General features: G+C 39.3%; 1 protein-coding gene and 1 long non-coding RNA gene across 3 annotated transcripts; both read right to left on the reverse strand.

Annotated features, from left to right (window-relative positions):
- Positions 1-527: 527 nt before the first annotated feature.
- LOC123869039 (NADP-dependent malic enzyme-like) lies at positions 528-10,215 on the reverse strand. 2 transcript variants are annotated; one of them, XM_045911771.1, is made up of 13 exons: positions 10,033-10,215; positions 9,724-9,833; positions 9,011-9,169; positions 8,636-8,817; positions 7,077-7,257; positions 6,426-6,554; positions 5,874-6,056; positions 5,012-5,234; positions 3,649-3,791; positions 2,494-2,664; positions 1,538-1,661; positions 1,277-1,436; positions 528-641 (listed from the first exon to the last, which is right to left on the reverse strand). In XM_045911771.1, exons 2-13 carry the CDS (start codon positions 9,766-9,768, stop codon positions 614-616), a joined length of 1,728 nt encoding a protein of 575 aa, XP_045767727.1. In that variant the 5' UTR covers positions 9,769-9,833; positions 10,033-10,215; the 3' UTR covers positions 528-613. The 2 variants fall into 2 exon arrangements, with proteins under 2 accessions (XP_045767727.1, XP_045767726.1); XM_045911770.1 differs by having other exon boundaries at positions 9,724-9,886; positions 10,033-10,214.
- A 554-nt stretch (positions 10,216-10,769) lies between these two features.
- Positions 10,770-11,824, reverse strand: LOC123869047. Its single transcript, XR_006796810.1, has 2 exons — positions 11,289-11,824; positions 10,770-11,252 (listed from the first exon to the last, which is right to left on the reverse strand). It is a non-coding gene; the product is annotated as an uncharacterized LOC123869047 (long non-coding RNA).
- Positions 11,825-11,890: the final 66 nt, after the last annotated feature.

Here is an 11,890-nt window from a genome sequence, read left to right on the forward strand (position 1 = left end):
ACTGCGAGCATTTTCCGTGGCAATGTTCCAGTTTGTAGATGTGTGATACTAGATAGCGTTATGCGGTCAAGTTAACTGGAGTGTGGACCTGGTTCGAATGACGTCACATGCATATGCGGTACCGAGAAAATAACGCACGTGGGATGAAAACGATGGGAAGTCGTTCCACGCGGATCGGATATTTTTGTTTTAATTTAGTTTGGGTTTGGGAATTCCTGCCTTTACGGATGCCAGGAAAGTTTAAGTATGCTTTTGCATATACCTATACTATTTAGAGTAACTACTTAGTGTAAAAAATATAGGTAACCTGTTAGCTTCGTTCCGGGCAAGGCGCGGGCACTTGACACTTCCGTGTAAACCATGTAGGTATATGATGGCATAACTCTAAACTGGAAAATGTAGATCAAGAAAATAGAAAAATACTTTCGCGACTGCTATGATAATCAGTTGCAAAAGTATTTTTCTATTTTCTTGAACTAGGTACTTTTAATTGAAAAGAAACTCGATTAAAATTAAAAATGGCTGTATTCACAATATCAAAATATTATTATCACTTCAAAAAATTATATAAACTGAATCAAAGACACAACCTACTTGTAACTAAAGTTGTATGCTATGAGCTTGGGGTTTTTGATGGTTTCCTGAAAAAGAAAACAGTGAATCACTGGCTTTTTTTCGTTTCTTTTCTTAATTCTAGTATAGTGCCCGGCAAACAACTTGCACCTGAAGAGCGTAGTGGGAGAAAGTTGGCGAATCCAGAAAGCGAAAATCGACGTATCAACCAATCGCGTGCACTCGCGCCGATTGATCAACCACTCACGTGCACGCGCCATTCGCCAGCCAATCAAGTAAATGCTCAAGTTGTTTGCTGGACACACAGTTGGTGACATGTAAAAATGATACTGTAAGACAATAGGGAAGATGACTGCGCATATCTAGGTATATAATTTTACAATTCTGTAATAAGCGGTGATTATCCTAGTGTTTGAGACGCGACCTCTTAAGAATTCGGGGAATCTGGAGATCAATCCCGGACACGCACCTCTTTTTCAGAGTATGCGTCTTGAACAATTAAGTGTCATTTGCTTTAACGGTGAAGGAAAACATCGTGACGAAACCTGCATGCTTGACAATTCTCCGTCTCCGTCTTATAAGCGCGTCTACGCTCGTACGAGTACGAGATGCGCTTGAGGAAAAAGCGCGCGTAAGTATCCGGGCAAAAAAGGCCTGAAACCGCACTCAATGTCCCTAATAAAATTTAATGCAAAATACTAACATGATGGCTTTGTATGCTTCATCCACAGATTTTATTTTGACATCGGGTGGTTTCGGATATTTGAAAAATTTTGGCAAGTACGAATGGTACTCCAGTTTATATAAACGGGACTGGATGTAACATTTTATGTCCTTCGGCTTGGGATACGTTGTTGCAATTCCTGGCGATAAATCAAATCATGGGATCAAGTAAATGCAGGGGACACAGATATAGTACCTACATATCGAATGAAAAATAAACAAAAATGAAACAAAAGTTTACCGTTGTCATAAGCGTAATTAGCGATATCCACTGCAATAGTGAGCGAGATTTTCGTCGAGTCATTAAGCGGAGGATATATTCGGCCTATGTTCAAGTCCGATTCGCTTACAAAGTTTGCCAGCGTCTGAAATAATCCAAACTAATTAATATTCGTATGGATTTGGGTCTTGTGAGTGAAGTGTAAGGCCTCATTCGCACGAGAGCTTTTTTAACGTCCGTTAAAAAAGCGTTCAAATAGAATAAATGCATTCCCAAGTATCTGTTCACACTTTTGTAACGCGCACTTTGTATTTTCAGCGCAACGCCGGGTTTTAACGCAACGCTTTTTTAACGCTCGTGCGAATTAGGGCTAAAGCGGCGGCGTGGCGCCTTGAAAAGCAAAATAACAATGATATAAATGATTCACTAGGTGCGGCGCTTATACCTAGTGGATAACAACATGTTCCAATGATCATCGGCGTCCGCACTCCTGTCAATCGTAATCCGCTTTAGACGCAGTCCGTTCTACGAACATACGATATACTCGTAATAACACAGGCTGCGTAAGCGTTGCGTAAGCGTAGACGTAGCGCGTACCATTGCGTTGTAATGTATGGAACTGTATGAAACATGGCACACCGCTTGGCGTAAAATGTGGACGTATGTGTAACCCGGTGTGTTAGGAGTTTATGCACGTCACTACGAACGTGTCACGTGTACGTGCTTGGTGTGAATCGGCCTTAAAAGCTACCTATAAGTACTTACTCAAATAATATAATAACGTGAATAATAATGAGTCATAGCGCAAGTTTAATTTTTACGTATTTTTAAAGACGGACTGAGTCCAAGGAGATTATGATTGACAGGAGTGCGGACACCGATGTTGGTTGGAACATGTTTTTACTATGAGCGCCGCGTCAAGTGGGAAATTTATATCGCTGCAAAATAAAAATTATAGCTTTTTAAATGTAGCTTACTCTAGCAGCAACGAGGAACATCATGTCCGGGATTCGTATGGACCGAGACTCGAGCACGCCGAGAGCCACGCCGGGGAAGATGTAGGCGTTGTTGCCCTGCCCGGTGCGGTACTCCTTGCCATCGTACTTCACTGGGGGGAAAGGGGACCCAGACGCGAAAACACATTTACCCTGTCACAATATAAACTTTCTACAGTGCGACAAAGCTCTTTTGGCACTTGAGTTAGGGCGCAGTTGTCGCTTAGTGCCGACACAGCGAACTATCAACAAGTGCACTTCTGGACGACGTTCTTACATTGAATATCAAGTTTTAGTCAATACTTTATATTATTTAAATTATTTAAGCATTATTTCGATATAGAGCCTTTGGCTTCTGCAGTAAAAAAAAAAGCTCTAGAGAAAATATTTAAAATCTATCTGGCTGTGCAAGCTAAAACCAGCAAATATATTTGAATGCAGCTTGGTATGGTAACATTCCGAATAGTTTTTATCCCGAAATTCTTTCTTCTACAAGATAAATTTTCTACCACTGAAATCTGAATAGGCTTCATGGTGGTTGCATTCCAAATTCTTCTCGTGGTCTTAAATATAAACAAGTGTAAATTAAAAATTTTCAACACCCCCGACAAGTGAAGGTTACAGTAACTAGAAAAGAGCTGATAACTTTCAAACGGTGAACCGATTTTCTTGGACTATTCCGCGCCTACGATCCAAAGTATCTGAGTTTTCCAAAACATCATTTTCAAATAAATATTTATGTATATCTAGGCAACGTTCATCTTGACAGCTTGACATTTGTCAATTGACACTTAAATATTATGAACCTAAGGGTTATCTAACCTTCTTTTCTACCAGAAAACTAGAAAATAGCTGATAACTTTTAAACGGCTGAACCAATTTTTTTGGATTATAGCTAAGAACACTCTCGATCAAGCCACCTTTCAAACAAAAAAAAGTAAATTAAAATCGGTTCATTCGTTTAGGCGCTACGATGCCACAGACAGATACACAGATACACAGATACACACGTCAAACTTATAACACCCCTTTTTTTGGATCGGGGGTTAAAAATATAACCATTTATAGTATGTGCCAAATAAATCGGTGTATTTAGGCCAGGTTAACTAGCCTAAGTACACCGAGTAGCCAAATTACCCCCGTATGGTCATACGCAGCCTGAGCCGTACACTCTGCGTTGCTGGTCGGGTTAGAAAGGGCGAATATAATCGGTCTCTCTGTATTCTTTGCCATTTGCTTCAGAATAGTTTCGTTGAAAGCGCCACCCACCGTCGAACAACCTTGAACAGTAGAATTATGCTTAGTATTAATGCTCTATTACAAATGCAACTTTGTCCTATCTTGGGCAATCCTGTGCACTCAACATTGTAGTACTTTTTGGCGGTTTGTTTTGGTTTTTTAGTGAGCTACCAGAGCTCAAGAAGAATTGTGTGACTATTTTATCGCGCCAAATTGGCTAAAAAGATTTTTTTTTTCAAAAAGTACTTAGTTTTGTTTTAAATCCCACAGGATATATTTAAATAGGTACGCTAGTAGCCGTTAGGTACCTATTATGATTTTGTCATTATTTGTTTTGAGTTAGATTTTTTACTATATTTACCTATCCTACGAACCAGAGAGATTTTTCCAATCAATATATATTTCCGATGACATTCCGACATAAATTAAAAGTTCCATTTTTTAGGTCGATACGTCTAGCCGATTGGGCTCTGCATTATTAAAACACTACTCAGACAGTACTATTCCAAAGGTCTAATTACCACTAGTATTTATTTATTTAACGAAGTGGTCGATACTTAGTTATCATCATCATCGTTTACCGATAGATGCCCACCGCTGGAAATAGGTTTCTTGTAAGAACTTCTACACGCAATGGTCTTGCGCCGCCTGAATTCAGCGGCACCCAGCGGCTCGTTTGACGTATTCCATTCTACCACCATTCTAGTAACTTGAAAGGCCGATTCGCACCAATTGCGTAGGTACGTGACACGTGCGTAGTGACGCGCGTAAATCCCTAACATACTGGGTTACACATACGTCCTCGCTTTACACAAGCGGTGTGCCATGTTTCACACAGTTCCATACATTACAACGCAGTTGTACGCGCTACGTCTACGCTTACGCAGCCTGTGTAAACGAGCTTAAAACCTCAACGTCATCCAATCGGAAATAAGGAGAAAGGAGAACCAGAGTAACCGACATAGCTCATCGAATTAAGAAGCTGAAGTAGGCACATAGTTTAAAAAATAGGTTGTCTGTAAAGTCGGTTTACTGGCGATAGTTGAACGTGATAACAAAGGCCGATTGTGCTTCTTTGTCGCTCGTTCCGCGCTCTCGCTTGCACTTCAAGCCTTACATGGAACGCCTCAGAGCGAGGTAACGCCGCATGAGTCATGTTTTTTCGTGCGTGCAGCCGGCTCTATCGAATTATAAGACGTTGTCGCGTCAAAAACTGTATAGACGTTAGGGTGCCACTAGGGGAAAATTCATAAACAGTTACCTATAAGACAAGTAGGTTTGTATGTGGCCACGCATTTTGCAAAGTTTTTCTCAGGTTCTAGGTCTTGTGCATATTCCTTAGCATGAGCCGGTACGCCTCCTTGGCGTTTATGTGTCAGAAGACCGTCCACGTCGAACAAGTATATGAGCTTCAGTGCATCTTCTTTCTTCATTCCTTGGTCAACCATATGCATTACTAGCAAGTGAGAAATGCCTGTTGCCGCCTGGTAAAGAAAAACTTTTAACATTTTATTAACATGTTGTAGTAGCTATGGCCTAAAAAATTGAAGTACCTATCTATGTTTGTTCGCGTTATTATCGAGTTTATCCGAATTAGCTGAATCTTTTTATAGGTCTTGGTACTTGCGTTGTTTCTGACATAACACCATCATGAACATATTCGTAAGTGGCACGAATTAGTAGTGAATCACTATCCATATTATAAATGTGAAAGTGTGTCTGTTAGTGGGTTGGGTAGTTTGTCCTTAAATCACGGTGCAACGGGTTGATGTGATTTTTGGATGCAGTCAAATAATGGAGAGTGGCATAGGCTAATTTATTTATATCCCAGGAAACCAAAAAGCTCCCACGGGGTTTATAAATACTTAAATCCACGCAAATTAAGTTGCAAGAGTCACAGCTAGTGCATGGTGGTATAATTTTTTCATCAGATTAAACAGTAATCAAGCGTTATAATTAGGTAGGTAGGTATGTCTGATTAAAAAATTGACTTAAAAATCGATTGAGCCACATTAAGTAGGTAGGTACCTATAAATACAGTCGGGTTCTTTCGAACCCAACAAAATATTGTTAGAAATATACTCTGTAGGTATTTACATAAAGTAATAAAACATGCCGCTTACTGATCCAGCGCCCAGGATCATAAAAACATTTTCCCGGATCTTCTTTTTGGTGATTCTTGTAGCGGCGAAAAGTCCCGCCACGGTCACACTCGCTGTGCCCTGGATATCGTCGTTGAAAGTGCAATATTCATCGACGTACTTATGGAGAAGTCGAGTAGCGTTCACCAAGGCAAAATCTTCAAACTGTAGGTAGTAACAAGTGTAAATTATAACACCCCCGACAAGTGAAGGTTACAGTAACTAGAAAAGAGCTGACAACTTTCAAATGGCTGAACCGATTTTCTTTGATTATAGCTAAGAACACTCTCTATCAAGCCACCTTTCAAACAAAAAAAAAAATTGAATTAAAATCGGTTCATTAGTTTAAGAGTTACGATGCCACAGACAGATTCACCCTATTGCGGTTCACTCTTCCAGGTGCATAACCAACCCACTTTCAGCAAAATGTGACGCTTAGCTAGTTGGGTATTTTTTGATGATTCATTACAGTTTTTCCATCTACAGATCCAGATTACGATAGAAAAACAACGAAACAGAATTGTACCAAAATACCTGCAACAATGTATTGGGTCCAAAACATTTAATACAAGCTGCCATAAACTCATCGATGAAATCGTCATATTCTTTACCACGGACCCTTTTTTGTCGTAGCCCAAAATACAGAGGATCTTCTAAAAGGCTCTGTGAAGCATCATCAAAAAATTTAAACAGTAGAATTGGGATTAAATTAATTATTACAGATAATCATATTAATATGGAGTGGTTGTTGTTCGCAAAAAAGAAAAGCGTAGGGAATATTAGACCGATTTAGATAGGTAATACTATCCCAGTTCGAAAACAGTTTGTCCGACATGTAGCCACAAATCAAAATCAGGAAATACAGTAGGAAGTAGAACCAGAAAATCTCAATTATCAAGCGACGAAGTGGAAATCAGTAGTTGTATAAATAACTGCCCGCACCTTAGACGCTGAATTTTTAAATTCATACCTACGCAAACATCTGTGCGTTGCGTACATCACGTATGATAGATACGTATCTGCGGTAAGTTTAGGGCTGTTTTTTCACCAGTTAAGTGCGAGGATGCGTATCATATAACCCACTTAAGATGAGCTGAATTATGAAAGCCGCAAATAATTCTAGCTACCAATACTCTAAAAATCCCTTGCACATCCTTGGGGGAAGGATAATGTCTGAAACTTAACCTGGTTATCAGTTCCACAATCCAAAGTGATAGGTAGGCATTGATGTGGTTGGATATGTGCTAGTGCGGTATACAACGCAAGTTTTCCCACTGGTATACCCATTCCAAAAGCACCTAAATCCCCTAAGCCAAGAATCCTCTCGCCATCTGTGAACACTATAGCTCTTACGTCTTGTACTGGCCTATAACAAAGAATTACTGAATTATATGACATATTTCTAGAGTAACATTCCAGGATGTATTATATTATTAGCAAGCAAGCAGTTCACTAACTATAGGTACGGTCGCCCATGAATATTTGCAGCGCTAGAAAAACCATCAATACCTAAGTTGCTGTCTTTAGGTGCTGATAGCTGATAGACTTGAGCATTCACTTGTAATGAGCATTCGTGCGAATGTTACATCACAGAAAAATACGAGAACATTATAGCGAGCATTCTATCGAGCGTTCTGGCGAGCATTCGAGCATTCTAGCGAGCAGATTTGCTTGGAGCTTTTTGCCGAGCCAAGCTTCTGTCATCGTTCCGCGCCCCGCCGCTCTGCGACGTCCCTCCCCGCACCCCTGTTGCTCTCCAGTGTGACAGTGTAAAGTTAATAGCAGCACACGCGACCGTCAAGTCCGACATCTTCATGAAGAATTGACGAGCATCGAATAGAGCGTTCGCTAGAATTCTTCAGATGTTCGTAGCAATATTGGCTCTATGCTTGGCTCGGCTCGTTGTTCAGATCGACAAAAATAAAAACGGCGAATGCTCGATGTTCTGTTACAAGTGAATGCTCAAGTCTATCAGCACCTTTTTAGGAATTTGTTTATCAATAGAATAAACCTAAAGTACGACGAAAGAAGCTGCGGTTCCATAATTTGGATATTAGCCATGGAACCAGCATCTGGGGTACTTTCAAAACTATGAGTTTATTACAGTCGCTTTTTCTTTTTATCGTGCCTCCCCATTTTTGGAGGTTTACCATCATCTCGTAATGTAATTTCCCGTCTTCCGCCAAACGGAAAAGTTGTGCTACGTTGGCTATCCCGATCCATTCTCGGATGTTCCTAAGCCACGAATTTCTTATACCGACGTTTTTTTTTTCTTTTCTTTAAATCTGGCTTTACTCTGATTAGCCAATGTCAAGTTTGTGATATTTTCAAGTTATTGAATTTATACAAGTATGGACTCCGTCTGCGCCGGCGCCCGCCGACACACGCGCGGCGCCCTTTTAGAGCGCTTCCCAGTCAGTTCCACCACCAAAAAACACCAACTAACACAAAAACTAGCCACTCTTAACAAAAAAAAAAACACTCCAAACAAGCACAGCACGCGCGCCAGCAAACGCCATCACAGACGAAGTCCTATACCGACGTTTTTCTTTTCCTCAATTTTGCCCATCATGATGGTCTGATGGATTTAAGTGGCGAACCAACAAATTCCGTAAAACCCAGCGACATAATGGCAGTTCCTCTCGTATTGCAGCAAATGTTCAATTACAAAATCGCTAACCACATGACGTGACTCCACTGATGTTCGCTATTTTCATTTAAAAAAAACATGTAGGTACACATACCAGTTCCGAAGAATTTCATAAACATGTCCTTTATCATGAATAGTCACAAAAAGACCTCGTGGTCTTTTATAAGTGAGACCAAACTTTTGACAAGCCAGACCCACAGTAGGAGTATAAACTATAGGCATGTATCGCTCGAGATCCGTTGAGAGTAGAAGATAGAACAGCCTTTCGTTTCTTTCCTAAAACAAAGATGTTATTGATAGGTACCTACATATCAACAAAATAGTTTAAGACATAACTAGGCGTCTTATAAAAAAAAAAAAGATTTTAATTTACATAAAATGATCATCTGCACTAATCTTTAAACCAAAATTGCATCATTTGAGAAATAATTGAGAAGATATGTATTTTGATTGCTAAGATAGGTAGTACCTGTAATTCAACCAAATAGATGTATTTGTTCAAAGGATCCTTGTATCTCTCCACGGATACTCTACAAATGTCCAACTGTTCCTCTTGAGTTTTATAATCGGCTGGTATGAGACCTTGTATTCCGAGCGCTTGTCTTTCCTCTATGGTAAATGCTAAACCCTAAACATCAATTAATTTTAATTTAAAAACAACTACCAAATAGGGCTATTTAAGACAAAACTCCCTACTTTATAGAGGCTGGTCTCTTTGCTCTGCTACGCGGTAAAACACCTAGCCGTGCGTCATCATTTTTTTACTCTCGTCTGGCTTTACATAGATTAGCCAATATCAAGTTTGTAGTTATTTACAAGTTAGGGAAACTATATAAGTAGGTATGGACTTCGTCTGTGCCGGCGCTCGCCGACATACGCGCGGCGCCCCTTTAGAGCGCTTCCCCGTCAGTTCCACCACCAAAAACACCAGTAAAACACAAAAACCGGCCACTTTTAACAAAAAAACACTCCAAAAAAGCATCCCACGCGCGCCAGCAAACGCCAAGTCCGTGCATCATCATTCACTCTACATCTGATCTTATCAGCCGCTTCTCCCAATCATATCTTAGCGCAGTCTTAAAAGCGCAGCCGAGGTCTAACCGCGATTATTCCAGTCTCGCATTAAGCCGTCCAAACACTTATCATTAACTTCCGCTATTAATACATTCAATTGGGTTTTACCTTGTTCAGACGAGGGTCTCGGATGTAGTCTATTCCTCTGACCATGTTCGGGCTTTCAAGATCGAGCGATGTAGCTTTACGCAATTGTTCATATCGAATGTCTAGAAGGACTAAGTACTTTTTTAGGGCAAAACCTAGTTTGCGGTTTTGCCCTAGTGCATTTCTACAACCGTAAAAGAGGGTTTAGATAAGCAAAAAGCATACTTCAAAGATTTACATGCACACATTTAAAAGCTGCGTCTTGGTTGCATTTAAATTTCTGCCTACTGAATAACGATACGAAATAAAACAAGTTTTAAAGATACTTACAGAATTTCTTTCTGAAATATAGAAAACATTGCTTATTTAAGACGATAATTTAAAGAACTACATTTGTAGAATTTTGTTTACTTTCCTTAGAATTTGACAAAATACTCTGCGTGATTTTTGTCACAAAGACATATTCCCGTCATAATAGCACTTTAACCATAACTTTAACTAAAGAAGGTCAATTCAATATTCCACGCAAACCCCTTTTAATATAATACCTACTTACTTTCTATTTCCCTGATAAATCTAGTATTGCTTCAATTCATATGTCATCACAAGTGGCGCAGTTCAAAATCGCTTCTATGCCGAAGCCCTCACAAGGCCCGAATTCTTGCTAGGCTAACATCGATAGTACTGTTTGTACTGCAACACGGGGCCTTGTAATTATTTATTACTTTTTTACGTTCTTTTCTGCTAATTCTATCGTTCTTTTGTTAAAAAGCGGCCAAAAAATAGTTTTTGAGTTATCGCCTAAAACTTTGGTCCTATCACCTAGGTAACCATACTTTTTTGAAATAACCGGATTTCAAAATTACCACGGTTATTGACGATAACCGTAGTACGTGGTGATAACTCCAAAAACTACTTTTTGGAGTTGGCCTTAACTTAACTGCTTTTTAACAAAAGTGTGTGAAATTGTTGATCTAAAAAAATATTGTTCTGGATATGAATTCAACAACAATGTCATCTTATGTGAAGTCGTTACAATTGATTTTATACAAATAAAACAAAGATCATTACGCTTTGAACAAGTTTAATTAATAACATACATTCATTATAATTATTATAATTGAACAATGTTTATCCTAAGAAACAAACGCAATTTCTTGCATTCTATTAATACATTTCATACTATAGAACAAAACTGACCAATTTCTTAACAGACTGCGTTTAAAAATAACCAATCTACCCTAAATACCCATACAGATACAGGAATAACGATCATTGAACGGCAGCCACTTTTAACGTTAATATTAATAAAATTAATGAACATACCACTCGTCTTACAGCGTTACAAATTATAGCTTAAAATAATATATTGTAACGCGTTAGGTTTAATTAAATCGAAAAATAGAACGTACGACAACTCTACAACAGTAAAATTCAGGTAACTGTTTGAATGAACAATTAGGTATAATCTTGATGAGTGGATGATACGTTTGTTAGCCTTCGACTAGACTGATAACCGACTGATCCATTTTTTAAATGCTATGTGACACCTTAGGGCGGCGCAAATCTGGATAGGCAGCGCAGACCATTTTTCACTGCCAAACCATTATCGACTTTGCTAACGTTGAAATAATGTCGAAAATCGAATGACCCAAGCATTAGAAGGATTTTCCCTTTTACTCTCAGTGACTTTCAAGCTGAGAACTATAGGGCGCACTTTGACTTTGCTCATACTTAAGACACTATTAAAAGGAGAAAGCGTTATACCGCTGGCATAAATGTATCTCGTTTTAACTGAAACTTAGCAAAGTCAAAGTGCACTCTATAGATTTCAACCCTACTCTCGGTGACTAATCGTTGCATAAATTAATGTTCGATATTGTTTCAACGTTTGAGTCAATAATGATTCGGCAGTGAAAATTGCTCTGCGCTGCGCTTCAACTGATATGCACCGGTCCTTACGCCAGTTCAATGGATTTAGATGACCCAGTTGTCTGTTACACTGCTTAGTGGATGATAAAAGTACTTTGCCGTATATTATAGGTATATAATTCAACTGCAGTGAAGTTGGCACTACACGCAAGGCCGGCGTATGGGTGGTGCGACCATAGCGGGCATCGTCGCAAAAATATGCCCCCTTTGGGGATATTAGAAAATTTTGAATTCGTATATTATGTATTAGTCGACA

This window comes from Maniola jurtina, chromosome 10, assembly GCF_905333055.1.
Source record: "Maniola jurtina chromosome 10, ilManJurt1.1, whole genome shotgun sequence".
Lineage (NCBI taxonomy): Eukaryota > Metazoa > Arthropoda > Insecta > Lepidoptera > Nymphalidae > Maniola > Maniola jurtina.

Excerpts from the sequence above, each read along its gene's own strand:
- LOC123869039 (XM_045911770.1), bottom strand. The coding sequence starts at position 10,061 with ATGTTTTCTATATTTCAGAAAGAAATTCT. Across the intron at positions 3,792-5,011 it reads CAAACCTACTTGTCTTATAG|GTTGTTCGACGGTGGGTGGC; the intron begins GTAACTGTTTAT and ends CTACTGTTCAAG. Across the intron at positions 1,662-2,493 it reads TGTTCCTCGTTGCTGCTAGA|ACGCTGGCAAACTTTGTAAG; the intron begins GTAAGCTACATT and ends GGATTATTTCAG.